We start from the raw sequence: 24,303 nt of genomic DNA on the forward strand, positions 1-24,303 counted from the left end.
AATTCTTACCCGGTTCAACCTCCACTGCAACTCAAGGAATCAAAGATCTACGAGATGGCATTGGTAAATCTGAAAAGCAATAATTCCACCCCTAACATTCATATGCATGTATACAGGTAACCATTCCTTCCGTTACTCTCCCGATGATGGTGCCAACTGGTTTTCCATCGCACTGAGCACAGGTTCCTATGACATCGAAGACATCAACAATGAAATCCAGCGACAGCTACGGCTCAACAAACACAAAACGAAGATCATCATCGATGCCAACCGGGCGACCCTAAAGCAAGCTGACCCTCGCCAAACTCTATCAAGTAGACTTCAAAGTTGTCAATAACATCAACACCGTCTTGGAATCCAAGTGGCAGATTTACACGTTCGGTATGATCACAAACGGTTATACAGAAGGGGAGCACATTGTAAATATCATCAGAATCAACAGCATTCTGGTGAATGGTGATATCAACCATGAAGTTATGTAAATGGTATACAACAGTCTTCAATCTACAGCTTTTTTTCCCGCAGACGGTCCTTGTATGAAAATCATTCAAACCCCCAAGCACCTTTTGGTAGTATACTTGCTAGTGATCTTGCGAACCAGCAATCGCATGCAAACATATCTCAACGATCAAGACGGTAGGCTCATCGATCTCAGAGGTGAACATCTCACTATCCGTTTTCATCTTCTTGCGTTTACACAGTGAATCCCAGTGGCAACGGTATCTACCTCAAATCCCCAAACGCCCGGATTACCTATGGGTATGGACTCTACTTGGAGCGTGGTCAGCAATTCCACGACGGAGCCGTTCTGATCTTATATTTAGATGCTTACAGTCCCTTCAAAAACATTCCCCTCCTCGGTATGCTCCTATAAAATAAATGAACGATTTAGATTCTTGGTACCGACAATGTGTGTCGAATCAACTCGATGCAGAAATTTGAAGGTATCAAACTACCTTGAATGCCTATAAACGTCTGGACAAAGCTGTATATGTAGCACTGGTGCTTGTTCTGTGGTTAGTTTGGTGTTAACCAGCAGTACCCTGGGTTCAGCTTTGACCGGTACAGGTCTTATAGCCACCCTTCCTCTGGGGTTTCTAGCTTGCTTGAATGCTACCACCGTAATGGATCTCACACTAATTTCTAGGCATGTAACCAAAAAAAAAAACACCACGATACCTTGCGATTGCCCCAGTCCAAAAAGTCCTTGGTTGAGCAATGTATCAGCTCTGCTTTAGCTATTGATGAACAGATCTATGATGCCGAGTTTAGGAAAGTCGTCACCTGCCTCAAAAACTCAATTCAATGGTTTTAGACCCGATTTTCAGGCTTAAACAACATAATTATCCTAACACTTCCAATCATACCGTCCTTATCAAAAATATAAAAGCCGTGGTAATCATAGCCGGTGCGGCTGTTTTTTTTTTTCATCCCATAGCTCACGATTTGCACTGCTCCATCGGTCTCTCTCTTTGCCCCGACGGTGGTCAGCTGTTTGTTTAGTTTTTCACATCCCCAAGTGCGGATATTTTTCCCTTTCCAGCACAAGGTTATGACTTTTGCGAACCCACATTTCGTGTCAACATCTTTAATGTCTTTGACAATCCAGGGTGAGTACTGACTAACTTCTCGCCATTTGAGAGTTTCCTCAGCAGTGTTTTCCAAAATTTCGACCTCTTGCGCCATATTCTCTCTCTGATCAGACATATTTGTAATCTTACAATCCATTGTGTTTATTATCTGTGGATTTTTCTTGGTGTGTTTTCTTTCTTCCACAAAGATACATTTTCCCACGACCCCAACCCCCACTTTTTCCCTCTTAACCTCGTCAACGAGCGTGCAAGATTTTCGAATTTTTCGGTCCGGTTCCAGCAGAAATTCCCCTCAAAATGTTCACGCATATTTCGATATTTAAGTCCTTCGTTACTCCGCGGAATAAATTGACTATTTACCATTTTTTCCTCTCTTTATAAGCTCCTGAATGAGATATAAGATAGATCTGTAATAAAGGGCTGAAGGGTCACAGTATTCCATTCCATTATTCAAAATATCCATTTCATTATTCAAAATTGACTGTTTCTTATTTTTCACACGAATTTTGGCATTTAAGTCCCCCGTAACCCCTCAAATGATCATTGCGGTACATACTAGTATTGTTTTTTTCTCAATTTATTCATCTATTATTACGACATTTAAGTCGGTCGTTACTCCTCTAATATGCGTTGCCAAACATATTGACTATAGGCCTTTTGTTCCTCTCGTAATAAGCTTTCGAATGAGGTATAAAGTATATCCATAATTAGGGGATAAATGGTCGCAGCATTCCATTCCATTATTCGAAATACCTAATCATTATTCAAAATTTGCTATTTCTTAATTTTCAAGCGTAATTTGGCATTTAGGTCCTCTGATCTGTAATCCCTGTAATGGTCATTGCGGCACATATTGTTTATTCTCAGTTTATTCTTCTATTAATCAGCTTTATTTTGGTGTAAAAAAAATCATGAATAAGAGGTGACGGGTTGCAGCAGTCCATTCCATTATTCAAAATATCCATTTCATTATTCAAAATTGGCTATTTCTCAATGTTCACGCGTAATTCGATCTTTAAGTCCTTCGTTACTCCTCTAATATACGTTGCAGAACAAATTGACTATATAACTTTTGTTCCTCTTTTAATAAGCTTTCAATTGAGGTATAATATATATCTGTAATTAGAGGTTGAAGGGTCTTGCCAGTCAATTCCATTATTCATAATACCCATTTCATTATTCAAAATTGGCTATTTCGCAATGTTCACGCGTAATTCGATCTTTAAGTCCTTCGTTACTCCTCTAATATGCGTTGCAGAACATATTGACTATATACCTTTTGTTCCTCTCTGAATCAGCTTTCGATTGAGGTATAATATATATCTGTAATTAGGGGCTGAAGGGTCGCCGCACTCCATTCCATTATTCAAAATATCCATTTCATAATTCAAAATTGGCTACTTCTTAAATTTCACGCGTATTTTGGCATTTAGGTCTTCTAATATTCGTTGCGGAACATATTGACTATATACATTTTGTTCCTCTTGTAATCAGCTTTCGAATGAGGTATAAGATTTATCTATAATTAGGGGCTAAAGGGTCGCCGCAGTCCATTCCATTATTCAAAATATCCATTTCATTATTCAAAATTGACTTTTTCTTAATTTTCACGCGTATTTTGGCAATTAGGTCTTTTAATATTCGTTGCGGAACATATTGACTACATACATTTAGTTCCTCTTGTAATCAGCTTTCGAATGAAGTATAAGGTTTATCTATGATAGGGGCTAAAGGGTCGCCGCAGTCCATTCCATTATTCAAAATATCCATTTCATTATTCAAAATTGGCTATTTCTTAATTTTCACGCGTATTTCGGCATTCAGGGCTTCTAATATTCGTTGGGGAACATATTGACCATAAGCATTTTGTTCGTCTTGTAATCAGCTTTCGAATGAGGTATAAGGTTTATCTATAAAAGGGGCTAAAGGGTCGCCGCAGTCCATTCCATTATTCAAAATATCCATTTCATTATTCAAAATTGGCTATTTCTTAATTTTCACGCGTATTTTGGCATTTAGGTCTTCTAATGTTCGTTGCGGAACATATTGACTAAAAGCATGGTGTTCCTCTTGTAATCAGCCTTCGAATGAAGCATAAGATTTATTTATAATTAGGGGCTAAAGGGTCGCCGCACTCTATTCCATTATTCAAAATATCCATTCCATTATTCAAAATTGGCTATTTCTTAAATTTCACGCGTATTTTGGCATTAAGGTATTCTAATATTCGTTGCGGAACATATTGATTATAAGCATGTTGTTCCTCTTGTAATCAGCTTTCGAATGAGGTATAAGATTTATTTATAATTAGGGGCAAAAGGGTCGCCGCACTCCATTCCATTATTCAAAATATCCATTTCATTATTCAAAATTGGCTATTTCTTAATTTTCACGCGTATTTTGGCATTTAGGTCTTCTAATATTCGTTGTGGAACATATTGACAATAAGCATGATGTTCCGCTTGTAATCAGCTTTGGAATAAGGTATAAGATTTATCTATAATTAGGGGCTAAAGGGTCGCTGCAGTCCATTCCATTATTCAAAATATCCATTTCATTATTCAAAATTGACCTTTTTCACGCGTATTTTGGCAATTAGGTCTTCTAATATTCGTTGCGGAACATATGGACTATATACATTTTGTTCCTCTTGTAATCAGCTTTCGAATGAGGTATAAGATTTATCTATAATTAGGGGCTAAAGGGTCGCCGCAGTCCATTCCATAATTCAAAATATCCATTTCATTATTCAAAATTGACTTTTTCTTAATTTTCACGCGTATTTTGGCAATTAGGTCTTTTAATATTCGTTGCGGAACATATTGACTATATAAATTTAGCTCCTCTTGTAATCAGCTTTGGAATGAAGTATAAGGTTTATCTATAATAGCGGCTAAAGGGTCGCCACAGTCCATTCCATTATTTAAAATATCCATTTCATTATTCAAAATTGGCTATTTCTTAATTTTCACGCGTATTTCGGCATTTAGGTCTTCTAATATTCGTTGTGGAACATATTGACCATAAGCATTTTGTTCGTCTTGTAATCAGCGTTCGAATGAGGTATAAGGTTTATCTATAATAGGGGCTAAAGGGTCGCCGCAGTCCATTCCATTATTCAAAATATCCATTTCATTATTCAAAATTGGCTATTTCTTAATTTTCACGCGTATTTTGGCATTTAGGTCTTCTAATATTCGTTGCGGAACATATTGACTAAAAGCATGGTGTTCCTCTTGTAATCAGCTTTCGAATGAGGCATAAGGTTTATGTTTAATAAGGGGCTAAAGGGTCGCCGCACTCCTTTCCATTATTCAAAATATCCATTTCATTATTCAAAATTGGCTATTTCTTAATTTTCACGCGTATTTTGGCAATTAGGTCTTCTAATATTCGTTGGGGAACATATTGACTATATATATTTTGTTTGTCTTGTAATCAGCTTTCGAATGAAGTATAAGGTTTATCTATAATAGGGGCTAAAGGGTCGCCGCAGTCCATTCCATTATTCAAAATATCCATTTCATTATTCAAAATTGACTTTTTCACGCGTATTTTGGCAATTAGGTCTTCTAATATTCGTTGTGGAACATATTGACTATATACATTTTGTTCCTCTTGTAATCAGCTTTCGAATGAGGTAGAAGATTTATCTATAATTAGGGGCTAAAGGGTCGCTGCAGTCCATTCCATTATTCAAAATATCCATTTCATTATTCAAAATTGACTTTTTCACGCGCATTTTGGTAATTAGGTCTTCTAATATTCGTTGCGGAACATATTGACTATATACATTTTGTTCCTCTTGTAATAAGGTTTAGAATGAGGTAGAAGATTTATCTATAATTAGGGGCTAAAGGGTCGCTGCAGTCCATTCCATTATTCAAAATATCCATTTCATTATTCAAAATTGACTTTTTCACGCGCATTTTGGTAATTAGGTCTTCTAATATTCGTTGCGGAACATATTGACTATATACATTTTATTCCTCTTGTAATCAGCTTTCGAATGAGTTATAAGATTTATCGATAATTAGGGGCTAAAGGGTCGCCGCAGTCCATTCCATTATTCAAAATATCCATTTCATTATTCAAAATTGGCTATTTTTAATTTTCACGCGTATTTTGGCATTTAGGTATTCTAATATTTGTTGAGGAACATACTGATTATAAGCATGTTGTTTCTCTTGTAATCAGCTTTCGAATGAGGTATAAGATTTATCTATAATTAGGGGCTAAAGGGTCGCCGCACTCCATTCCATTATTCAAAATATCCATTTCATTATTCAAAATTGGCTATTTCTTAATTTTCACACGTATTTTAGCATTTAGGTCTTCTAATATTCGTTGTGGAACATATTGACTATAAGCATGATGTTCCTCTTGTTATCAGCTTTGGAATGAGGTATAAGGTTTATCTATGATTAGGGGGTGAAGGGTCGCCGCAGTCCATTCCATTATTCAAAATATCCATTTCATTATTCAAAATTGACTTTTTCACGCGTATTTTGGCATTTAGGTCTTCTAATATTCGTTGGGGAACATATTGACTATACACATTTTGTTCCTCTTGTAATCAGCTTTCGAATGAGGTATACTAGAAATTGATGATTCTGATGAAGCGCTACGCTAAGTTTTATAAATATTTTTACTGAAGTGTTAAATCATCATGCTCCTCTCATTAAAAAGCGAGTTAAACATGTTTATCAAAATCAGTGGATAAATGATGAAATTAAGGAGGGCATGAAAAAACGTGATTATTATCATAAAAAAAAAGACACATATAACTATAAATTTTGGAGAAATAAGGTTAAATACCTCATAGAAAGTTCTAAACAAAATTTTTATACTGAAGTATTAGAACAAGAAAAAGGAAATAGTAGCAAATTATGGAAACACTTGCATAATGTAAATGGTAGTGAAAATCATCATAACCATGCAATCTTAAATGACTGTAGTAATAAACCAATTACAGATCCTAAAAGCATTGCTGATACTTTCAATAATTATTTTACAAATATTACTGAAAATGTTAATCTTAATTCAAACTCAAGCACCAGTTGTTCTGGAAAACTTGATAATTATATTTCATGTCGTGTACCAGAAAATGTCTTTTTTACCATACCACAAATAACTAATGAATTTGTTCTCCATCAATTAATCACACTTGATGAGAAAAAAGCAACAGGTCTTGATAATATCAGTGCAAAGTTTTTAAAAATGTCATCACACCTAATTTCAGTTCCATTATGCCACATTTTTAATTTAAGCATAAGAAAATCAGTATACCCATCGTTATTCAAACTGGCTAAAGTTCTACCAGTTTTTAAAAATAAAGGTTCAAAAAATGATGTTTTTAATTACAGACCTATTGCAATTTTACCATTACTATCTAAGATCCTTGAGCGACACGTAAAAACTCATTTTATGAATTTTCTAAACAAATATAATCTATTGTATGTCATGCAATCAGGCTTTCGTGCAAACCATTCCTGTCAAACTGCTATGACTTCTTTGTTAGATAAATGGTTAAAAGCCGTTGATGAAGGAAATTTAGTAGGGGCAGTATTTTTAGATCTGTGTAAAGCTTTTGATCTTCTAAATCACAAACTGCTCCTTCAAAAATTACAAAAATATAAATGTTCTTATAATTCAATTCATTGGTTTACTTCGTATTTAGCTGATAGACATCAAGTCGTATCAATTTCAAATACTTTTTCAGATGTATCTACATTAAAAGCAGGTGTACCTCAAGGGTCCGTTTTAGGTCCTATATTATTCTTAATATTTATTAATGATTTGCCTTTGTGTAATCCTAATCATAATCTTGATCTTTTTGCTGATGATAGCACTATTTCTGTAATTGGAAAAGACAAAAGGTATATAAGTCAGACACTCAATGTTGTATTAGAAAATATTTGTCAATGGGTTGGTGAAAACAAAATGTTAGTTAATGTGTCAAAAACTAAGACAATGTGTATAGGTTCAAAACAAAAACTGTCTGTAATGTGTAATGACACATTAAATGTATCCATTAATGGCCAAAAGATTAATGAAAGTCACTGTGAAAAAGTCCTGGGTATTTTTGTTGACAAAACTCTTTCTTGGTATGATCAAATTAATCATATAATCAAAAAAGTTAATTCTTCATTAGCTTTATTAAAAAGAATCAAGAAATACTTGAATCACAATGCACGAATTCTATTTTACAATGCGTATATTCTTCCACATTTGGATTACTGTTGTTCAGTATGGGGAAACTGTAACAAGTTTTTAGTTGACAGTTTACTAAAATTGCAAAAAAGGGCAGCTAGAATTATTTTAAACGAACACGATATTCGAAAACCATCTATTGAACTATTTAAGGAATCTGGAATTATTCCTGTTACCAAGAGAATATTTTACCACAAATCATTATTAATGTATAAATCAAAACACCAACTGGCACCAAAATATTTATCCAATCTTATTGTGCCTACAAGTAGTAAACAATCGTACAATACTCGACTTTCATCATCGGATAATTTTATTGTCCCTAAATCAAATACAGAATTATACAAATCAAGTTTTTCTTTTAGTGGTCCAAAAGTGTGGAATTCACTGTCCAGTGAAATTAAAAAATCAAAAAGTATATCTGCATTCAAAAACTCTTACAAGTCATTTTATTTTTAAAAGTGTTGAATTTATAAGTTAAGCCACAATGTATACCATAGTTGTTTTTGTTGTTGTTGTTATATTACTTTATATACGTCTATTGTTTACATGTGTGTAACAGTAGATTAATTATTTTTTATTCATATTGTTAACATTGTATGCATGTAGAGAGCCTTATTGAAAATTGGTTTAATCCAAATGAGCCACTCTCTTTAAATAAAGATATTATTATTATTATTATTATGATTAGGGGCTGAAGGGTCGCCGCAGTCCATTCCATTATTCAAAATATCCATTTCATTATTCAAAATTGGCTATTTCTTAATTTTCACGCGTATTTTGGCATTTAGGTCTTCTAATATTCGTTGTGGAACATATTGACTATAAGCATGATGTTCCTCTTGTTATCAGCTTTGGAATGAGGTATAAGATTTATCTATAATTAGGGGCTAAAGGGTCGCCGCAGTCCATTCCATTATTCAAAATATCCATTTCATTATTCAAAATTGGCTATTTCTTAATTTTCACGCGTATTTTGGCATTAAGGTCTTCTAATATTCGTTGGGGAACATATTGACTAAAAGCATGTTGTTCCTCTTGTTATCAGCTTTGGAATGAGGTATAAGGTTTATCTATGATTAGGGGCTGAAGGGTCGCCGCAGTCCATTCCATTATTCAAAATATCCATTTCATTATTCAAAATTGACTTTTTCACGCGTATTTTGGCAATTAGGTCTTCTTATATTCGTTGCGGAACATATGGACTATATACATTTTGTTCCTCTTGTAATCAGCTTTCGTATTAGGTATACGATTTGTCTATAATTAGGGGCTAAAGGGTCGCCGCAGTCCATTCCATTATTCAAAATATCCATTTCATTATTCAAAATTGACTTTTTCTTAATTTTCACGCGTATTTTGGCATTTAGGTCTTCTAATATTCGTTGTGGAACATATTGACTATAAGCATGATGTTCCTTTTGTTATCAGCTTTGGAAAGAGGTATAAGGTTTATCTATGATTAGGGGCTGAAGGGTCGCCGCAGTCCATTCCATTATTCAAAATATCCATTTCATTATTCAAAATTGACTTTTTCACGCGTATTTTGGCATTTAGGTCTTCTAATATTCGTTGGGGAACATATTGACTATATACATTTTGTTCCTCTTGTAATCAGCTTTCGAATGAGGTATAAGGTTTATCTATGATTAGGGGCTGAAGGGTCGCCGCAGTCCATTCCATTATTCAAAATATCCATTTCATTATTCAAAATTGGCTATTTCTCAATGTTCACGCGTATTTTGGCATTTAGGTCTTCTAATATTCGTTGTGGAACATATTGACTATAAGCATGATGTTCCTCTTGTTATCAGCTTTGGAATGAGGTATAAGATTTATCTATAATTAGGGCTAAAGGGTCGCCGCAGTCCATTCCATTATTCAAAATATCCATTTCATTATTCAAAATTTACATTTTCACGCGTATTTTGGCAATTAGGTCTTCTTATATTCGTTGCGGAACATATGGACTATATACATTTTGTTCCTCTTGTAATCAGCTTTCGCATTAGGTATACGATTTATCTATAATTAGGGGCTAAAGGGTCGCCGCAGTCCATTCCATTATTCAAAATATCCATTTCATTATTCAAAATTGACTTTTTCTTAATTTTCACGCGTATTTTGGCAATTCGGTCTTCTAATATTCGTTGCGGAACATATTGACAATATAAATTTAGCTCCTCTTGTAATCAGCTTTGGAATGAAGTATAAGGTTTATCTATAATAGCGGCTAAAGGGTCGCCGCAGTCCATTCCATTATTTAAAATATCCATTTCATTATTCAAAATTGGCTATTTCTTAATTTTTACGCGTATTTCGGCATTTAGGTCTTCTAATATTCGTTGTGGAACATATTGACCATAAGCATTTTGTTCGTCTTGTAATCAGCGTTCGAATGAGGTATAAGGTTTATCTATAATAGGGGCTAAAGGGTCGCCGCAGTCCATTCCATTATTCAAAATATCCATTTCATTATTCAAAATTGGCTATTTCTTAATTTTCACGCGTATTTTGGCATTAAGGTCTTCTAATATTCGTTGGGGAACATATTGACTAAAAGCATGTTGTTCCTCTTGTTATCAGCTTTGGAATGAGGTATAAGGTTTATCTATGATTAGGGGCTGAAGGGTCGCCGCAGTCCATTCCATTATTCAAAATATCCATTTCATTATTCAAAATTGACTTTTTCACGCGTATTTTGGCAATTAGGTCTTCTTATATTCGTTGCGGAACATATGGACTATATACATTTTGTTCCTCTTGTAATCAGCTTTCGTATTAGGTATACGATTTGTCTATAATTAGGGGCTAAAGGGTCGCCGCAGTCCATTCCATTATTCAAAATATCCATTTCATTATTCAAAATTGACTTTTTCTTAATTTTCACGCGTATTTTGGCAATTAGGTCTTCTAATATTCGTTGCGGAACATATTGACTATATACATTTAGTTCCTCTTGTAATCAGCTTTCGAGTGAAGTATAAGGTTTATCTATAATAGGGGCTAAAGGGTCGCCGCAGTCCATTCCATTATTCAAAATATCCATTTCATTATTCAAAATTGGCTATTTCTTAATTTTCACGCGTATTTCGGCATTTAGGTCTTCTAATATTCGTTGCGGAACATATTGGACATAAGCATTTTGTTCGTCTTGTTATCAGCTTTCGAATGAGGTATAAGGTTTATCTATAATAGGGGCTAAAAAGTCGCCGCAGTCCATTCCATTATTCAAAATATCCATTTCATTATTCAAAATTGGCTATTTCTTAATTTTCACGCGTATTTTGGCATTAAGGTCTTCTAATATTCGTTGGGGAACATATTGACTAAAAGCATGTTGTTCCTCTTGTAATCAGCTTTTGAATGAGGTATAAGGTTTATGTATAATAAAGGGCTAAAGGGTCGCCGCACTCCATTCCATTATTCAAAATATCCATTTCATTATTCAAAATTGGTTATTTCTTAATTTTCACGGGTATTTTGGCAATTAGGTCTTCTAATATTCGTTGCGGAACATATTGACTATATATATTTTGTTCGTCTTGTAATCAGCTTTCGAATTAGGTATAAGGTTTATCTATAATAGGGGCTAAAGAGTCGCTGCAGTCCATTCCATTATTGAAAATATCCATTTCATTATTCAAAATTGGCTATGTTTAATTTTCACGCGTATTTTGGCATTTAGGTATTCTTATATTCGTTGCGGAACATATTGACTATAAGCATGTTGTTCCTCGTGTAATCAGCTTTCGGATGAGGTATAAGATTTATCTATAATTAGGGGCTAAATGGTCGCCGCAGTCCATTCCATTATTGAAAATATCCATTTCATTATTCAAAATTGGCTATTTCTTAACTTTCACGCGTATTTTGGCATTTAGGTCTTCTAATATTCGTTGGGGAACATATTGACTATACACATTTTGTTCCTCTTGTAATCAGCTTTCGAATGAGGTAGAAGATTTGTCTATAATTAGGGGCTAAAGGGTCGCCGCAGTCCATTCCATTATTCAAAATATCCATTTCATTATTCAAAATTGACTTTTTCACGCGTATTTTGGCATTTAGGTCTTCTAATATTCGTTGCGGAACATATTGACTATATACATTTTGTTCCTCTTGTAATCAGCTTTCGAATGAAGTATAAGATTTATCTATAATTAGGGGCTAAAGGGTCGCCGCAGTCTATTCCATTATTCAAAATATCCATTTCATTATTCAAAATTGGCTATTTCTTAATTTTCACGCGTATTTTGGCATTTAGGTCTTCCTATATTCGTTGCGGAACATATTGACTATATACATTTTGTTCCTCTTGTAATCAGCTTTCGAATGAAGTATAAGATTTATCTATAATTAGGGGCTAAAGGGTCGCCGCAGTCTATTCCATTATTCAAAATATCCATTTCATTATTCAAAATTGACTTTTTCTTAATTTTCACGCGTATTTTGGCAATTAGGTCTTCTAATATTCGTTGCGGAACATATTGACTATATACATTTTGTTCCTCTTGTAATCAGCTTTCGAATGAGGTATAAGATTTATCTATAATTAGGGGCTAAAGGGTCGCCGCAGTGCATTCCATTATTCAAAATATCCATTTCATTATTCAAAATTGGCTATGTTTAATTTTCACGCGTATTTTGGCATTTAGGTATTTTTATATTCGTTGCGGAACATATTGATTATAAGCATCTTGTTCCTTGTGTAATCAGCTTTCGAATGATGTATAAGATTTATCTATAATTAGGGGCTAAAGGGTCGCCACAGTCCATTCTATTATTCAAAATATCCATTTCATTATTCGAAATTGGCTATTTCTTAATTTTCACGCGTATTTTGGCATTTAGGTCTTCTAATATTCGTTGGGGAACATATTGACTATATACATTTTGTTCCTCTTGTAATCAGCTATCGAATGAGGTATAATATTTGTCTATAATTAGGGGCTAAAGGGTCGCCGCAGTCCATTTCATTATTCAAAATTGACTTTTTCACGCGTATTTTGGCATTTAGGTCTTCTAATATTCGTTGGGGAACATATTGACTATATACATTTTGTTCCTCTTGTTATCAGCTTTCGAATGCAGTATAAAGTTTATCTGCAATTAGGGGCTAAAGAGTCGCCGCAGTCTATTCCATTATTCAAAATATCCATTTCATTATTCAAAATTGGCTATTTCTTAATTTTCACGCGTATTTTGGCAAATAGGTCTTCTAATATTCGTTGGGGAACATATTGACTATATATATTTTGTTCGTCTTGTAATCAGCTTTCGAATGAGGTATGAGGTATATCTATAATTAGGGGCTAAAGGGTCGCCGCATTCCATTCCATTATTCAAAATATTCATTTCATTATTCAAAATTGGCTATTTCTTAATTTTCACGCGTATTTTGGCATTTAGGTCTTCTAATATTCGTTGCGGAACATATTGACTATATACATTTTGTTCCTCTTGTAATCACATTTCGAATGAGGTAGAAGATTTATCTATAATTAGGGGCTAAAGGGTCGCCGCACTTCATTCCATTATTCAAAATATCCATTTCATTATTCAAAATTGGCTATTTCTCAATGTTCAGGCGTATTTCGATATTTAATTCCTTCGTTACTCCTCTAAAATGCGTTGCGGAACATATTGACTATATACATTTTTTTCCTCTCTTAATAACCTTTCGATTGAGGTAGAATATATATCTGTAATTAGGGCTGAAGGGTCACAGCAGTCCATTCCATTATTCAAAATATCCATTTCATTATTCAAAATTGGCAAACATGTTTAACTCCGTCGCATTATTTATGTATGTGCCTGTTCCAAGTGTAACATATTTGTTTTTTGTTCATTATTTAACATAAATAAGGCCGTTAGTTTTCTCGTTTGAATTTTTTTACAATGTCTTATCGGGGCCTTTAATAGCTGACTATGCGGTATGGGCTTTGCTCATTGTTGAAGGCTGTACGGTGAGCTCTAGTTGTTAATGTCTGTGTCATTGTGGTCTTTCTGGATATTTGTCTCATTGGCAATCATACCACATCTTCTTTTTTATATTTCCTCATTTTTATGCATATTGTGGCATTTAGGTCCTCCGTAAACCGTCTTATGGTCATTTCGAATCAAAATATAGCTATAGTGTCACAGTCAATTTGTTTTATATTTTTTTCACTATTCACCGCTTCAATTTGAATAATGAAACATAAACCATTTCATTATTCATTATTCATTTTTCAATATTGAATAGTGAATAGTGAACTATTTCATTATTCATTATTGAATAATGAATAATGAACTATGAATAATGGACGTACTTCAGCGCGGTATCACGGGTGTGTTCTAGTAGAACTTAAAAATCAATATTGTACTTTCTAATTGTGTAATTTATCCTTAAATTGTCCTAAGATGTTGTAGATCATTTTTCTAAACGATTATATCGAAACTGGTAAAAAACGTTATTTAATCTTTACACATGACAAAAGTACATTTTCATAGATTTTTTTAATCTGATCATAGCACATTTAATTTACTGTTGTCCCTTGATTTTCCTATATGTGCTTTATTATAATATTTGATCATTTTGTTGCATCGTTTTTGATTAATCGTATCAAAAGAAAACTACTTCAGAAAAGAAAATTTCATGTTTATTAAAATCGAAAGCATACTGGTCGTATGGAGAAGTTTCAAAAAGTTGTCAGTATTGTGTAAAGTTCACCACAAGACCTAATTGTTGAAGGCCGTGTGGTGACCTATAGTTTTAATTTTTGTGTCATTTCGAGAGTTGTCTCATTAGCAATCATACCTGATCTTATTTTTTATATGTTGTTAACGCTGTTGATAGAATCTTTAGACTAGGTGATTTTGATGATAAAACCGTCTCATGAACTATTCTTTCGTTGTTGGCCCTATTTTATTTATACATAATAACAATAATTATAATTTGCATGAAAAAAATATTGTATTTACAAAATAAAAAAAAAGGATAACAAGAGGCAAATTTAATATATTGAGAATTTTGTCAATTAGAAAAAAATCACTTTTATTAGACTACATTTATCGTTTTCATTCATTATTTCAACGAACCTTCCAACTAAATGATGAAAAAGAAACGCGTTAGAGGATAATAATTAAGTTGTGGAACTAAATCAAAGGGTAGCCTTGTTAATTGTTAATGACGCTTTTAGAATTTAATGCCAAGATTCATGATCCATCAACATACACAGTGCACTCTAAATATACAGTTGTCAACAGGCTTATTTATAAAACTGATAATGTTATGGTGACAAATTGACTTAAAATTTATGTCAGTTGTTGCATTCTATCTTTTGTTTTAAGTTTTATGAAGTAAGCTTTTGGAGCAACATTCATCGTTCAGAAATTGCAGATGTATTTCGATTTATTTCAACTTAAAAAGTACAAATCTTGTTTTATTCGAGGACGAAATCACTCTGGTATTAATTTTCTATTATATTTTAATATTCATAACCAGTAAATGTGATATCCGCTAATATGTAAAAAAAACTGTCACGACAGTTCGGCGGATTTGTTATATCACTGAAGTATGTTTTTTTATTGTATTATTTGGTACTTATTGCAGACTTGTTCTGTCAGATTTTTTAAAAACGTTTTAGTCTTATAGACGCGTTTCTATAATGTTGTTACATTGTTATAATGTATACCCAACATCTCCATTTTCTTATAAGTTTTGATCATGCAAATTCCTTCCGTTGGTTACGATATGTACCCGCTTAGAATTTAATTGACGATACTGGATAAATGATAAATGTAGCGGAGTTTAGTTGCAGAATGTTTTATTTTCTTCTTTTTCGATTGGACAGAAAATGTCGAGTGCAATGTTTTAAATGGATGGCGGTGGATAATTCTACATAAATGCAAAATCGTGTTGTTTATCAAAACTGATACGATCCGGTTTGAAAGCATACAGCATCAGGAGTAACAATGTTTGGCACTTTTCTTTTAGTTTTATTCGCACTAAATGCGCTTTCGATTTATTTACCCATATTTGTTTGAAAAAAGGTAAAAGCACAAAACAATACTGAATTCCGAAGAGCATTCAAAAAGGTCCATAATCAAAAGGCAAAATCAAAAGCCAAAACATATCAAACGGATGGATAACAACTTACATATTCCTGACTTGGTACAAGTTTTGTCGTATGTAGACAGTTTTATTTATTCACGGGCTATTAATAAAAATCACAGAAAAATATACGTTAGCAATTTGACATTGACATTACATCATATCAATACGTAATAATTTAACCTTATTCTTATCTTTTGATCGTTTACTTTATGACAAGTTTCGAAAGGTTCATTTAGTAACAGATTAGAATTATGATGATTTTCTTAATGCTTCTTGTTCCTGCAATTTGTGAGTAAAGACACTTTATTCAAATTCAAACATTTCATATTCATTATTACTTTTATTCGAAACAAAGTGTTTTTTTCTATGTTTATGTAGAAAATATATTTGTGGGGACTTATTCAAAATCAGAAAAAAAACAAGTGACATGCATATTTGTATGTTCTTGTGACATTGTTACACATTCTTACATGTACAACATCACTTAGTGACGTAGTTAATCATTTTTAACAAAGAAGGAATTGTGTATGTTCATTTTGTGACAAAGTGTTAAGTTGCACTCCTGTTGGTTAATAGAAAGTCGTAGTCATGCTTTATCTTATTGTATAAACAATTCTGCTTTCACAATGTTAGATAAGGTATAAAGCTTTAATCAATATAAAATTTGACTACCAGGTTCGAAATAATCATAATAACATGATATATGTTGGTGTTTAAGCATAACAAATGCAAATTGTCTGCCAACAAAGTCACAACAAATTTTTAAAACTATAAAAGCAAAATTATGGACAGTAACTCCAAAACGTGCCAGTGAACTATATGCAAATTCAAAAACTGTTATATCTATTAAAAGTGTTGTTGAATGTGATTATCAGCAATGATGAAAGTTGTCTTTGTTTTTATGATTATACGTTTTTCACATTAATTCGCTCCAGATTTATAGATCTAAGTTTATTGGCATATTTCTGATTTTATTGCGACTGACATGGTGCATGTATGTACGGACGTAAAGTAACATGTAAATGACAACCAATATATCAATTATTAAATATTCAGTTGTGAATTTTAAGATTTTATCTTAAACAATGTATTAAAATGTATAATGATTTCAAGCTTGTTTTTGGATGTCCGCACCGACACGAAGTTCCATTTACAACATATCAAATCTTGAACGTAGAAAAATACTCATAGTGAAAAACATATGTTGACGGTGCTTAAGTTATTGCTTGAAAATAAAACTTATAATTTATAAAAAAATCATAACGCCTAAAAAACCCACTTCAAAAGTCATGATACCATAGTCATTATACAGGCGCTTACAATGTAATATTAATTATATGAATGTGAATACGAATGTTGGATAACCCTTATATTCTCAATTTTGTAGTGGCCCAGGACGACGTAAGTAGCTGTCCTTCAAACTTAATTCGCAACAATGCATTAATAGCACATAATGGTTATTGCTATGAATTCGTCATTAATCACAATTTTGACTGGCAGCATGCACATGGCGATTGCACATCTAAAGGCGGACATCTTGTCGTAGTAAGAAGCAGTGCTGACAACTTATTTCTAATGAGTTCACTAAGGTCATTGAATTTCCATGGAGATATTGTATGGATAGGACTTTCCGACCAAAAAGTAGAAGGAACTTATGAATGGCCAACAGGTATGTTTGGTCATTCTTTAAATGTATAATTCCTATAATTAGTTTCTTATGACTGACAGCCATGTTCATTAGTTATTGGTCTTGCTTGTTGATTTCATAGTTTAAGTATACACGTGAAACAAAGATGACGAAGCATATAAGAACGAATTATAAATGAACTACCTTCCATATTTTGGTGAAACTGAATTTCAATATACATGATATGCTAGTAACGCAATATAATATTGCTTGAAACATTGTTGCATCATACACTTTACTATTGCTATTAGAATATCTTTAAATAATCTGACATCATGAGTAAATTCAATAAAGAAAGAAATATTACTGTCCGGTTACTGCCTTGAAACAATCACACCAACATGTGGCGGTGTTCAAATTTCTTTTTGAGCATTAATTTATGACACAAAGAATACAAATTCAAAATCTCTTTTCGTAATGTTTCTTATGGGCGTTGCGTTATCTGTTTTTTAATGACTCGGACTTCTCTTGAACTGAATTTTAATGTGCGTTTTGAAATGCGTTTACTTTTTTCTACATTGGCTAGAGGTATAGGGGAGGGTTGAGATCTCATAAACATGTTAACCCCGCCGCAATTTTGCGCCTGTCCCAAGTCAGGAGCCTCTGGCCTTTGTTGGTATTGTATAATTTTTACTTTTAGTTTTTTGTGTATAATTCGGAGTTAAGTATGGCGTCCATTATCACTGTACAAGTATACATATTCTGAAGGGACCAGCTGAAGGACGCCTCCGCTACATTGAAGACCTATTGGTGGCCTTCGGCTGTTGTCTACTCTATGGTTGGGTTGTTGTCGCTTTGACACATTCCCCATTTCCTTTCTCAATTTTATTGTCCTATAATATGTTCTTCATTTTAGGAGAACAAGTCACGTACACAAACTGGGCGTCAGGACAACCAGATTTGCAGGCAATCATTGAGGACTGTGTCATACTGAAGTATTCAGATGGTGGACATTGGCATGACTACGCATGTTTCAACTTTCTTTTCCATCATAACAATTACCCCTGGATCTGTGAATATAGTGAGTATTTGACCACCAAGCAACATCTTATAAGATATGACTTTAATTGACTTTAATTTTATATGTACTTTCTGTACAGTAACATGAATATAATTTTACATGTACTTTCTGTACAGCAACAATTCAATTCAAATATTTTATTGCTAATCAAAGCGCCTACAAGGAGCAGAACAATCAACATTAATTACATACAAATGATTACAAGTGATTCAATATGATTAAAACACAATGTTATAAAAAAAATATTTATTAAGACAAGTAGAAGACTACAACAAGCACAGTGTTTAATAATATAACTAGGTTAAAAAAAAGGGGGGGTCACTGGGCATTACTATATCTATATATAATTTAAGGAAACTTTCCTATATGAGGATAAATTTTCGAACAATTCTCCGAGTTTCTGTATTATAAAAATATCTTCAGAGGACATTAGCCAAATAAATTGTGATTTAATATCTAAACCACTAAAATTTTTAAACCGTTGTTTTATTTCATTTAGAAAGTTGAAACGAATATTTGAAAGTTTGTGGCACTGGAGAAGAAAATGAATTTCATCCCCAACCTGCGTACCACACAATTTAAAGATACGTTCTGACACTGTCAGATTTTTGTACCTTCCCCTCTCAATCCCTAAATCGTGAGCACTGATACGGAATTTCGTTAAGTAATTTCTATATCTAAACTTTTCCTGCAAAAGGTAACTTTCTAAGCAAAATCTGCTTTTAAAAAGAGTATCAGTTCTAAGCTTGTTACCATATAGTTTATTGCCTCTGAAATCATTATTAAGCTCAGTTTACCATATTTAATCATATTTTGATTGCATCTTTTTGCATAAATAGTTTTTTAACTTCGTCTTTAAATTAAGTGCATAATTTTCATTGGTGCTAAAGTATTTAAATAAAGTTTGAATACTGGTATACCAGCTCTTTTTCTGCTCATCATGTAGACATTTTGAGAGGTTGAAAGCCTCTTTTAATAATAAATCTTCAGATTTTTTAAACGTATATAGTATTTAAACATATTTAATTAAACCTCCAAAAATAGAGGATATCTGCCCAGTTCACTAATAACTGCAATATATTTTGCTTTTTAACTTACTCCAAGTATAAATTTACAAAAGCTTAAATGAGCCTTTTCTACTGCCAGGTCTCCACATAGTTTTTTGAAATAGTTATCCCTTGAGTGTTTAGTTTGTGAAAGCATATATAACTATTCCAGTCATAATAACGTTCGATAACTCTGCATGTTACTGGTTTAATTAGGATTTTGTAAAATTTACTGGTTTCCCGATGAATGATTTAAAGAAAATTAAACAATATATTTATTTTACCTCGCCTTATTTAATATCCATTCGAGGTCTTCTTTTATAAATATAAAATAATATCGTAAAGAATTTCATTTAGAATCGGACAACACTAATCTACATTGGTATTATTATTATTTATTAGGTATTGTCAAAATTTACATCGTGATTAGGTGCCATGTTTGTTTTCAATCTTTGATCACGTTGATGTCATAACTTAATTAGTAACTCCTTAATCTAGCTATGCCCTTGGCTATCATTATAGTGACCATAACATGTCATATTTAATTGCAATGTAAATAGTGAAATTAAATTGACTTATGTGCATGTGCAAAATAAGTGTCGAACATCGTCCACGTTTGAAAATTATTTGGTCGCCATTTTTTTTCGAAATTTTATAAAATAAACAGCATATAACAGCTTTATCAAAAGGAACCAATGTTTGATTCTATGCTGCTTTAAGGTAAGACAATGACTGAAAACGCGAGCATCCAACGGTTATTTGATTTTCAATGTAACAATCTTACAAAATATATTTTTACCAAGTCGTCCCACGCTGTCAATGAGGTCGCCATCTTGAAAAATAATACCAGATTTTCTGAAAATGACTGATTTTCAAATCAATTTGGAAGGGACATAATAAAAAATTAAACTATTGCATATACAATATTTCAAATATTTATGAATATAGTAATAAGCACATATTCCCACAATTATTCCATCTGTTATGTTTAAATCGCAATTTTAGGTTTAACACGACAGAAAATCCAATATTTATCGGAGTTTTTAATGATTAACAGTGTGAACTTATCGAGGCAACAAGACAAATTTTCAAAAGCATTTGGAAGGGAGAAGACCAAAATTTAAACTTTTTAAAAAGGCATAAATATATTTCTAAATATATGAGGAATTACTATATATTCCCACACTTTTTGTATCATGAACTTAAAGTACTTTATTTTATCGATTCTTGAAAGCCCTGTGTATTTCTATACAGTTTACTTGGGCTTAATACGGGTGATGTGTGACGTCATCAAAGTCACGTGATGACTGCTATAGTTTGATATGTTAATGTCACCCCATATTTCACTGCAATACATTAAGACTGATTAACTGTATGGTCAAAAATATTTAGCCCTTTATTATACATTTCATGTTGGGCATCTGTAAATTTTCCATTAATACTAAATTTGACACCCAAGTAGGTATATTTTTTTTGTGTTCGTTAGGGGGTATTATTTAAATGAAATTAGGCAGTAAGAAGTCTACCAGAATTGCAAAAAAATCATGACTTTGGATTTAGTAATATCAACTTCTAGTCCCCAATTATTGCAATAGATCTGTAGTTTACCAAGACATTCTTGTAGACCCCTATTATATAGCTAGGAGTTCCAGAAAGAAAAATTAGATCATCTGCATACATCAGACAATTAAGTTTTGTATTATTTAGTTTAACTGGAAAGCAATCCTCATCAAAACATATGATCTGAAGTACGCTTGCCTTTGCAGAAACCAATTTGCTCGGATCAAATGATATTTCTTTAAATACAAAATTTTCTAATCTTTTATTAAGAATTTTTTGTAAATACTTTACTGAGACAACTAGTCAACGTTAGTCCACGATAATTTGATGGATCATCCTTTGAACTATTTTTAAATAGGGCAGTTATAAAACCATGAGCCCATATCTGAGGATAGTTTCCAGCTGAAAGTATTTTATTGAATAAATGATTTAAACTTTTAATTAGAAAACTTTGACTAATTTTTATCATTTCATTTGAAATACTGCCAGGGCCACATGATTTTTTATTCTTTAGTGTATGCATTGCATCAGAAATTTCTTTATCTGTGATAAGGATGTCTAACTCAGTTAAAACTTTAGCATTTTCCAAATTACGTAAACAATCTATTATATTAGGAGAAGGAGTTACTGGTTTTTTGTTAAGATGTTAACATATGTGTTCGGACATTTAAGGGCATACAATATGGTTGTGATCCAATATTGAAATTTGATGAAAATTTGCATACATGCTATTATTTATCATATTAAATCAAATATGATATATTAAATATACCTTCTTGTGCTACTGCTTGATTAAATATGGTCAAAATTGCTGAAATTTGCTCAACATTCCGTTTCGTGGACGTATTGTTTTTCTTCAACAGAACTACATTACTTTTTTGATTTAAAAGATAAACACAATCTGTTTTGTGTTCAATTAATTTCTGTTTTATATAAGTATCCTATAAAAGTAAGCAATGTCCGGTCGCTGAACTACTGTTCTTCTGTTACCGATTGTTTTAAAAATATAACTGCAGACTGTCTTTTCTTTAGCTGCAATTGACCTACCCTCATCAGAAATATGGTCCTGGATTTCGATGACTTCGTGAAAACTATAGCTTACTGTTCGGTGTGTGCCAAGGCTCCGTGTGGAAGACCATGTCTTGACCTATAATGGTTGACTTTTGTAAATCTTTACTTGGATGGAGTGTTGTATTATTGGCACTCGTACCACATCTCCCTATATCTATCTAAATGTTTTTTTAATAATGCAAAATGAAATCATCTTCTTATTTGCATACTTTACATTACAAGAAAAGAACTTGTCAACTTTACCCATATCCCAGAAGATTATAGTACCTCATACTTCGTTTTCATCTCTAAATCGATTGACTAGATATCAACATCGGCAAGATACTATCGCCTTAATTCACTAGTATAATTTGAGTTTTAAACGTATTAATATTTTTTTCAAGTCAGTTTATCTGTAAGTTCCTTCACACATTAATGATATCTTCGGAATTGACCCAACATTACTTTATATACGTACATCATTTAAAATTTAAAGACAATTTGAACCGTCTTCTTATGACCAAAAATGACCAGTCACTTATGCCAAGAAGGTAACAACAGACTCCACCAATAGAGACATCTTGTATACTGAACGAAAGTATCGGACGTTAAATCTTTTTGATCAGACCATGCATCATGGTTGAATAATCTCCCGTTTACCAGAAAGCAAAAAAAACTTTTTTGAATAAATCAAATATAAGTTATGTCTATTTTGAACTAGTTGTTTATTGTGAACATGTCTGTAAGGCTCGATACATAAGCTACGAATATAGATTATGCCGAATGTCTGGAAAAAGAGTTATTTTTCTATTCAAAATGCTTCTAGTTAATGGTGGATATTACATGTTTTCTTTCAACTTCATGTGTTTTATTTATATTATATATAAGTAATGGCCATCGCTTCGTCTGATATCTCTAATATTTGTTTTTTTATAATTAAATGTTTTGGTTTGTTTGACATGAAAATCTAAATCAATTCTATTGTTATCAATCTGGTTTATCTTCTGTTTTAAAAACTATTTCCATTCGACTGGAAAGCCAATTCCTAATTAGTTGTGTTTGCTATTAGCTTACCATTTAATAACAATAGTAACTAATATTTTTACGATGTCGATTATTTAACATTATCTTTAAACATAGAAACAAACGGATGTTCAGTGATGGACGTTTGTTGGTGCAGGTTATAAGTGTTTCTCGTTTCTCGTTGTTTTTAATTTAGATTATAACGTTGGTGAATGGTTTCACACTGACTTGGATCGCGTGTTGTCTCATTGGTACTCATACCATATATTCTTTTATCTAACTAAGCATGGCATATAACAGTTTATACATAATATGTGTTGTTTGCCCCGAACAAAAAATGTTAAGGCACGTATTTGATTTTCTTCTCACAATGAGTTTTACATTTCAGAACAAGAACAATATGCTCAGAAAACTACCACTACACCATTGCCTGATAGAGAACGCCCGGCAACAACTGAAGAAGGAGTGTACCTAACACCCGGAGGTTCAGCAATAGGAAAATAAACACATGAAATCACAATAAAAGGATAGAAAACCTTTGTATTTTTCATATTGAATATCAGATTACATTTAAATAAAGTTAGTGTTTATGCGAAACCCCGATCGCTAGGTTATAATCAAGCTGCATATTAACATAAGTGTGACACTTTTCCATCGTTGTTTTTTTTTTATTGTTATCTGAAAATGAAGAAATGCGGACCCTTTGGCTAAAATGGCTGTATTTTCACCTCAAAATTTACTTGAATACAGACAAACCTGCTCATCTGTCAAAATTTTCAGACATAGCATGCCCTAGATAAATAAATTTCAAATATGTTTTATGTTTTAGAAAAATAAAAACCAGGATTTTGCCGTGCACTTTTTTTCATTCCTCCAGAAGGTGCCAAATAAACAAAGTTGGGAAACATGTTTGAGAACTTCCCCATAGGTAATAATTGAAGTGAGCAGTATTGATTGACATGGACAAGAGATGGACAATACATACCTGAAAATAATTGGTTATTTAAACT

At 32.7% G+C, this 24,303-nt stretch overlaps 1 protein-coding gene across 1 annotated transcript; it reads left to right on the forward strand.

The window, feature by feature from the left end:
* The first annotated feature begins 16,079 nt into the window (after positions 1-16,079).
* On the forward strand, positions 16,080-23,890 carry LOC143055982 (alpha-N-acetylgalactosamine-specific lectin-like). The gene is made up of 4 exons (XM_076229055.1): positions 16,080-16,194; positions 17,294-17,575; positions 18,450-18,614; positions 23,682-23,890. Exons 1-4 carry the CDS (start codon positions 16,158-16,160, stop codon positions 23,795-23,797), a joined length of 600 nt encoding a protein of 199 aa, XP_076085170.1. The 5' UTR covers positions 16,080-16,157; the 3' UTR covers positions 23,798-23,890.
* Positions 23,891-24,303: the final 413 nt, after the last annotated feature.

This window comes from Mytilus galloprovincialis, chromosome 13 (genome assembly GCF_965363235.1).
Source record: "Mytilus galloprovincialis chromosome 13, xbMytGall1.hap1.1, whole genome shotgun sequence".
NCBI lineage: Eukaryota > Metazoa > Mollusca > Bivalvia > Mytilida > Mytilidae > Mytilus > Mytilus galloprovincialis.

Bases quoted from the DNA above. Each gene is read 5' to 3' on its own strand.
- LOC143055982 (XM_076229055.1), top strand. From the start codon at position 16,158: ATGATGATTTTCTTAATGCTTCTTGTTCCTGCAATTT. The intron at 16,195-17,293 runs GTGAGTAAAGAC...TCAATTTTGTAG, and splicing joins GCTTCTTGTTCCTGCAATTT to TGGCCCAGGACGACGTAAGT. The intron at 18,615-23,681 runs GTGAGTATTTGA...TTTACATTTCAG, and splicing joins CCCCTGGATCTGTGAATATA to AACAAGAACAATATGCTCAG.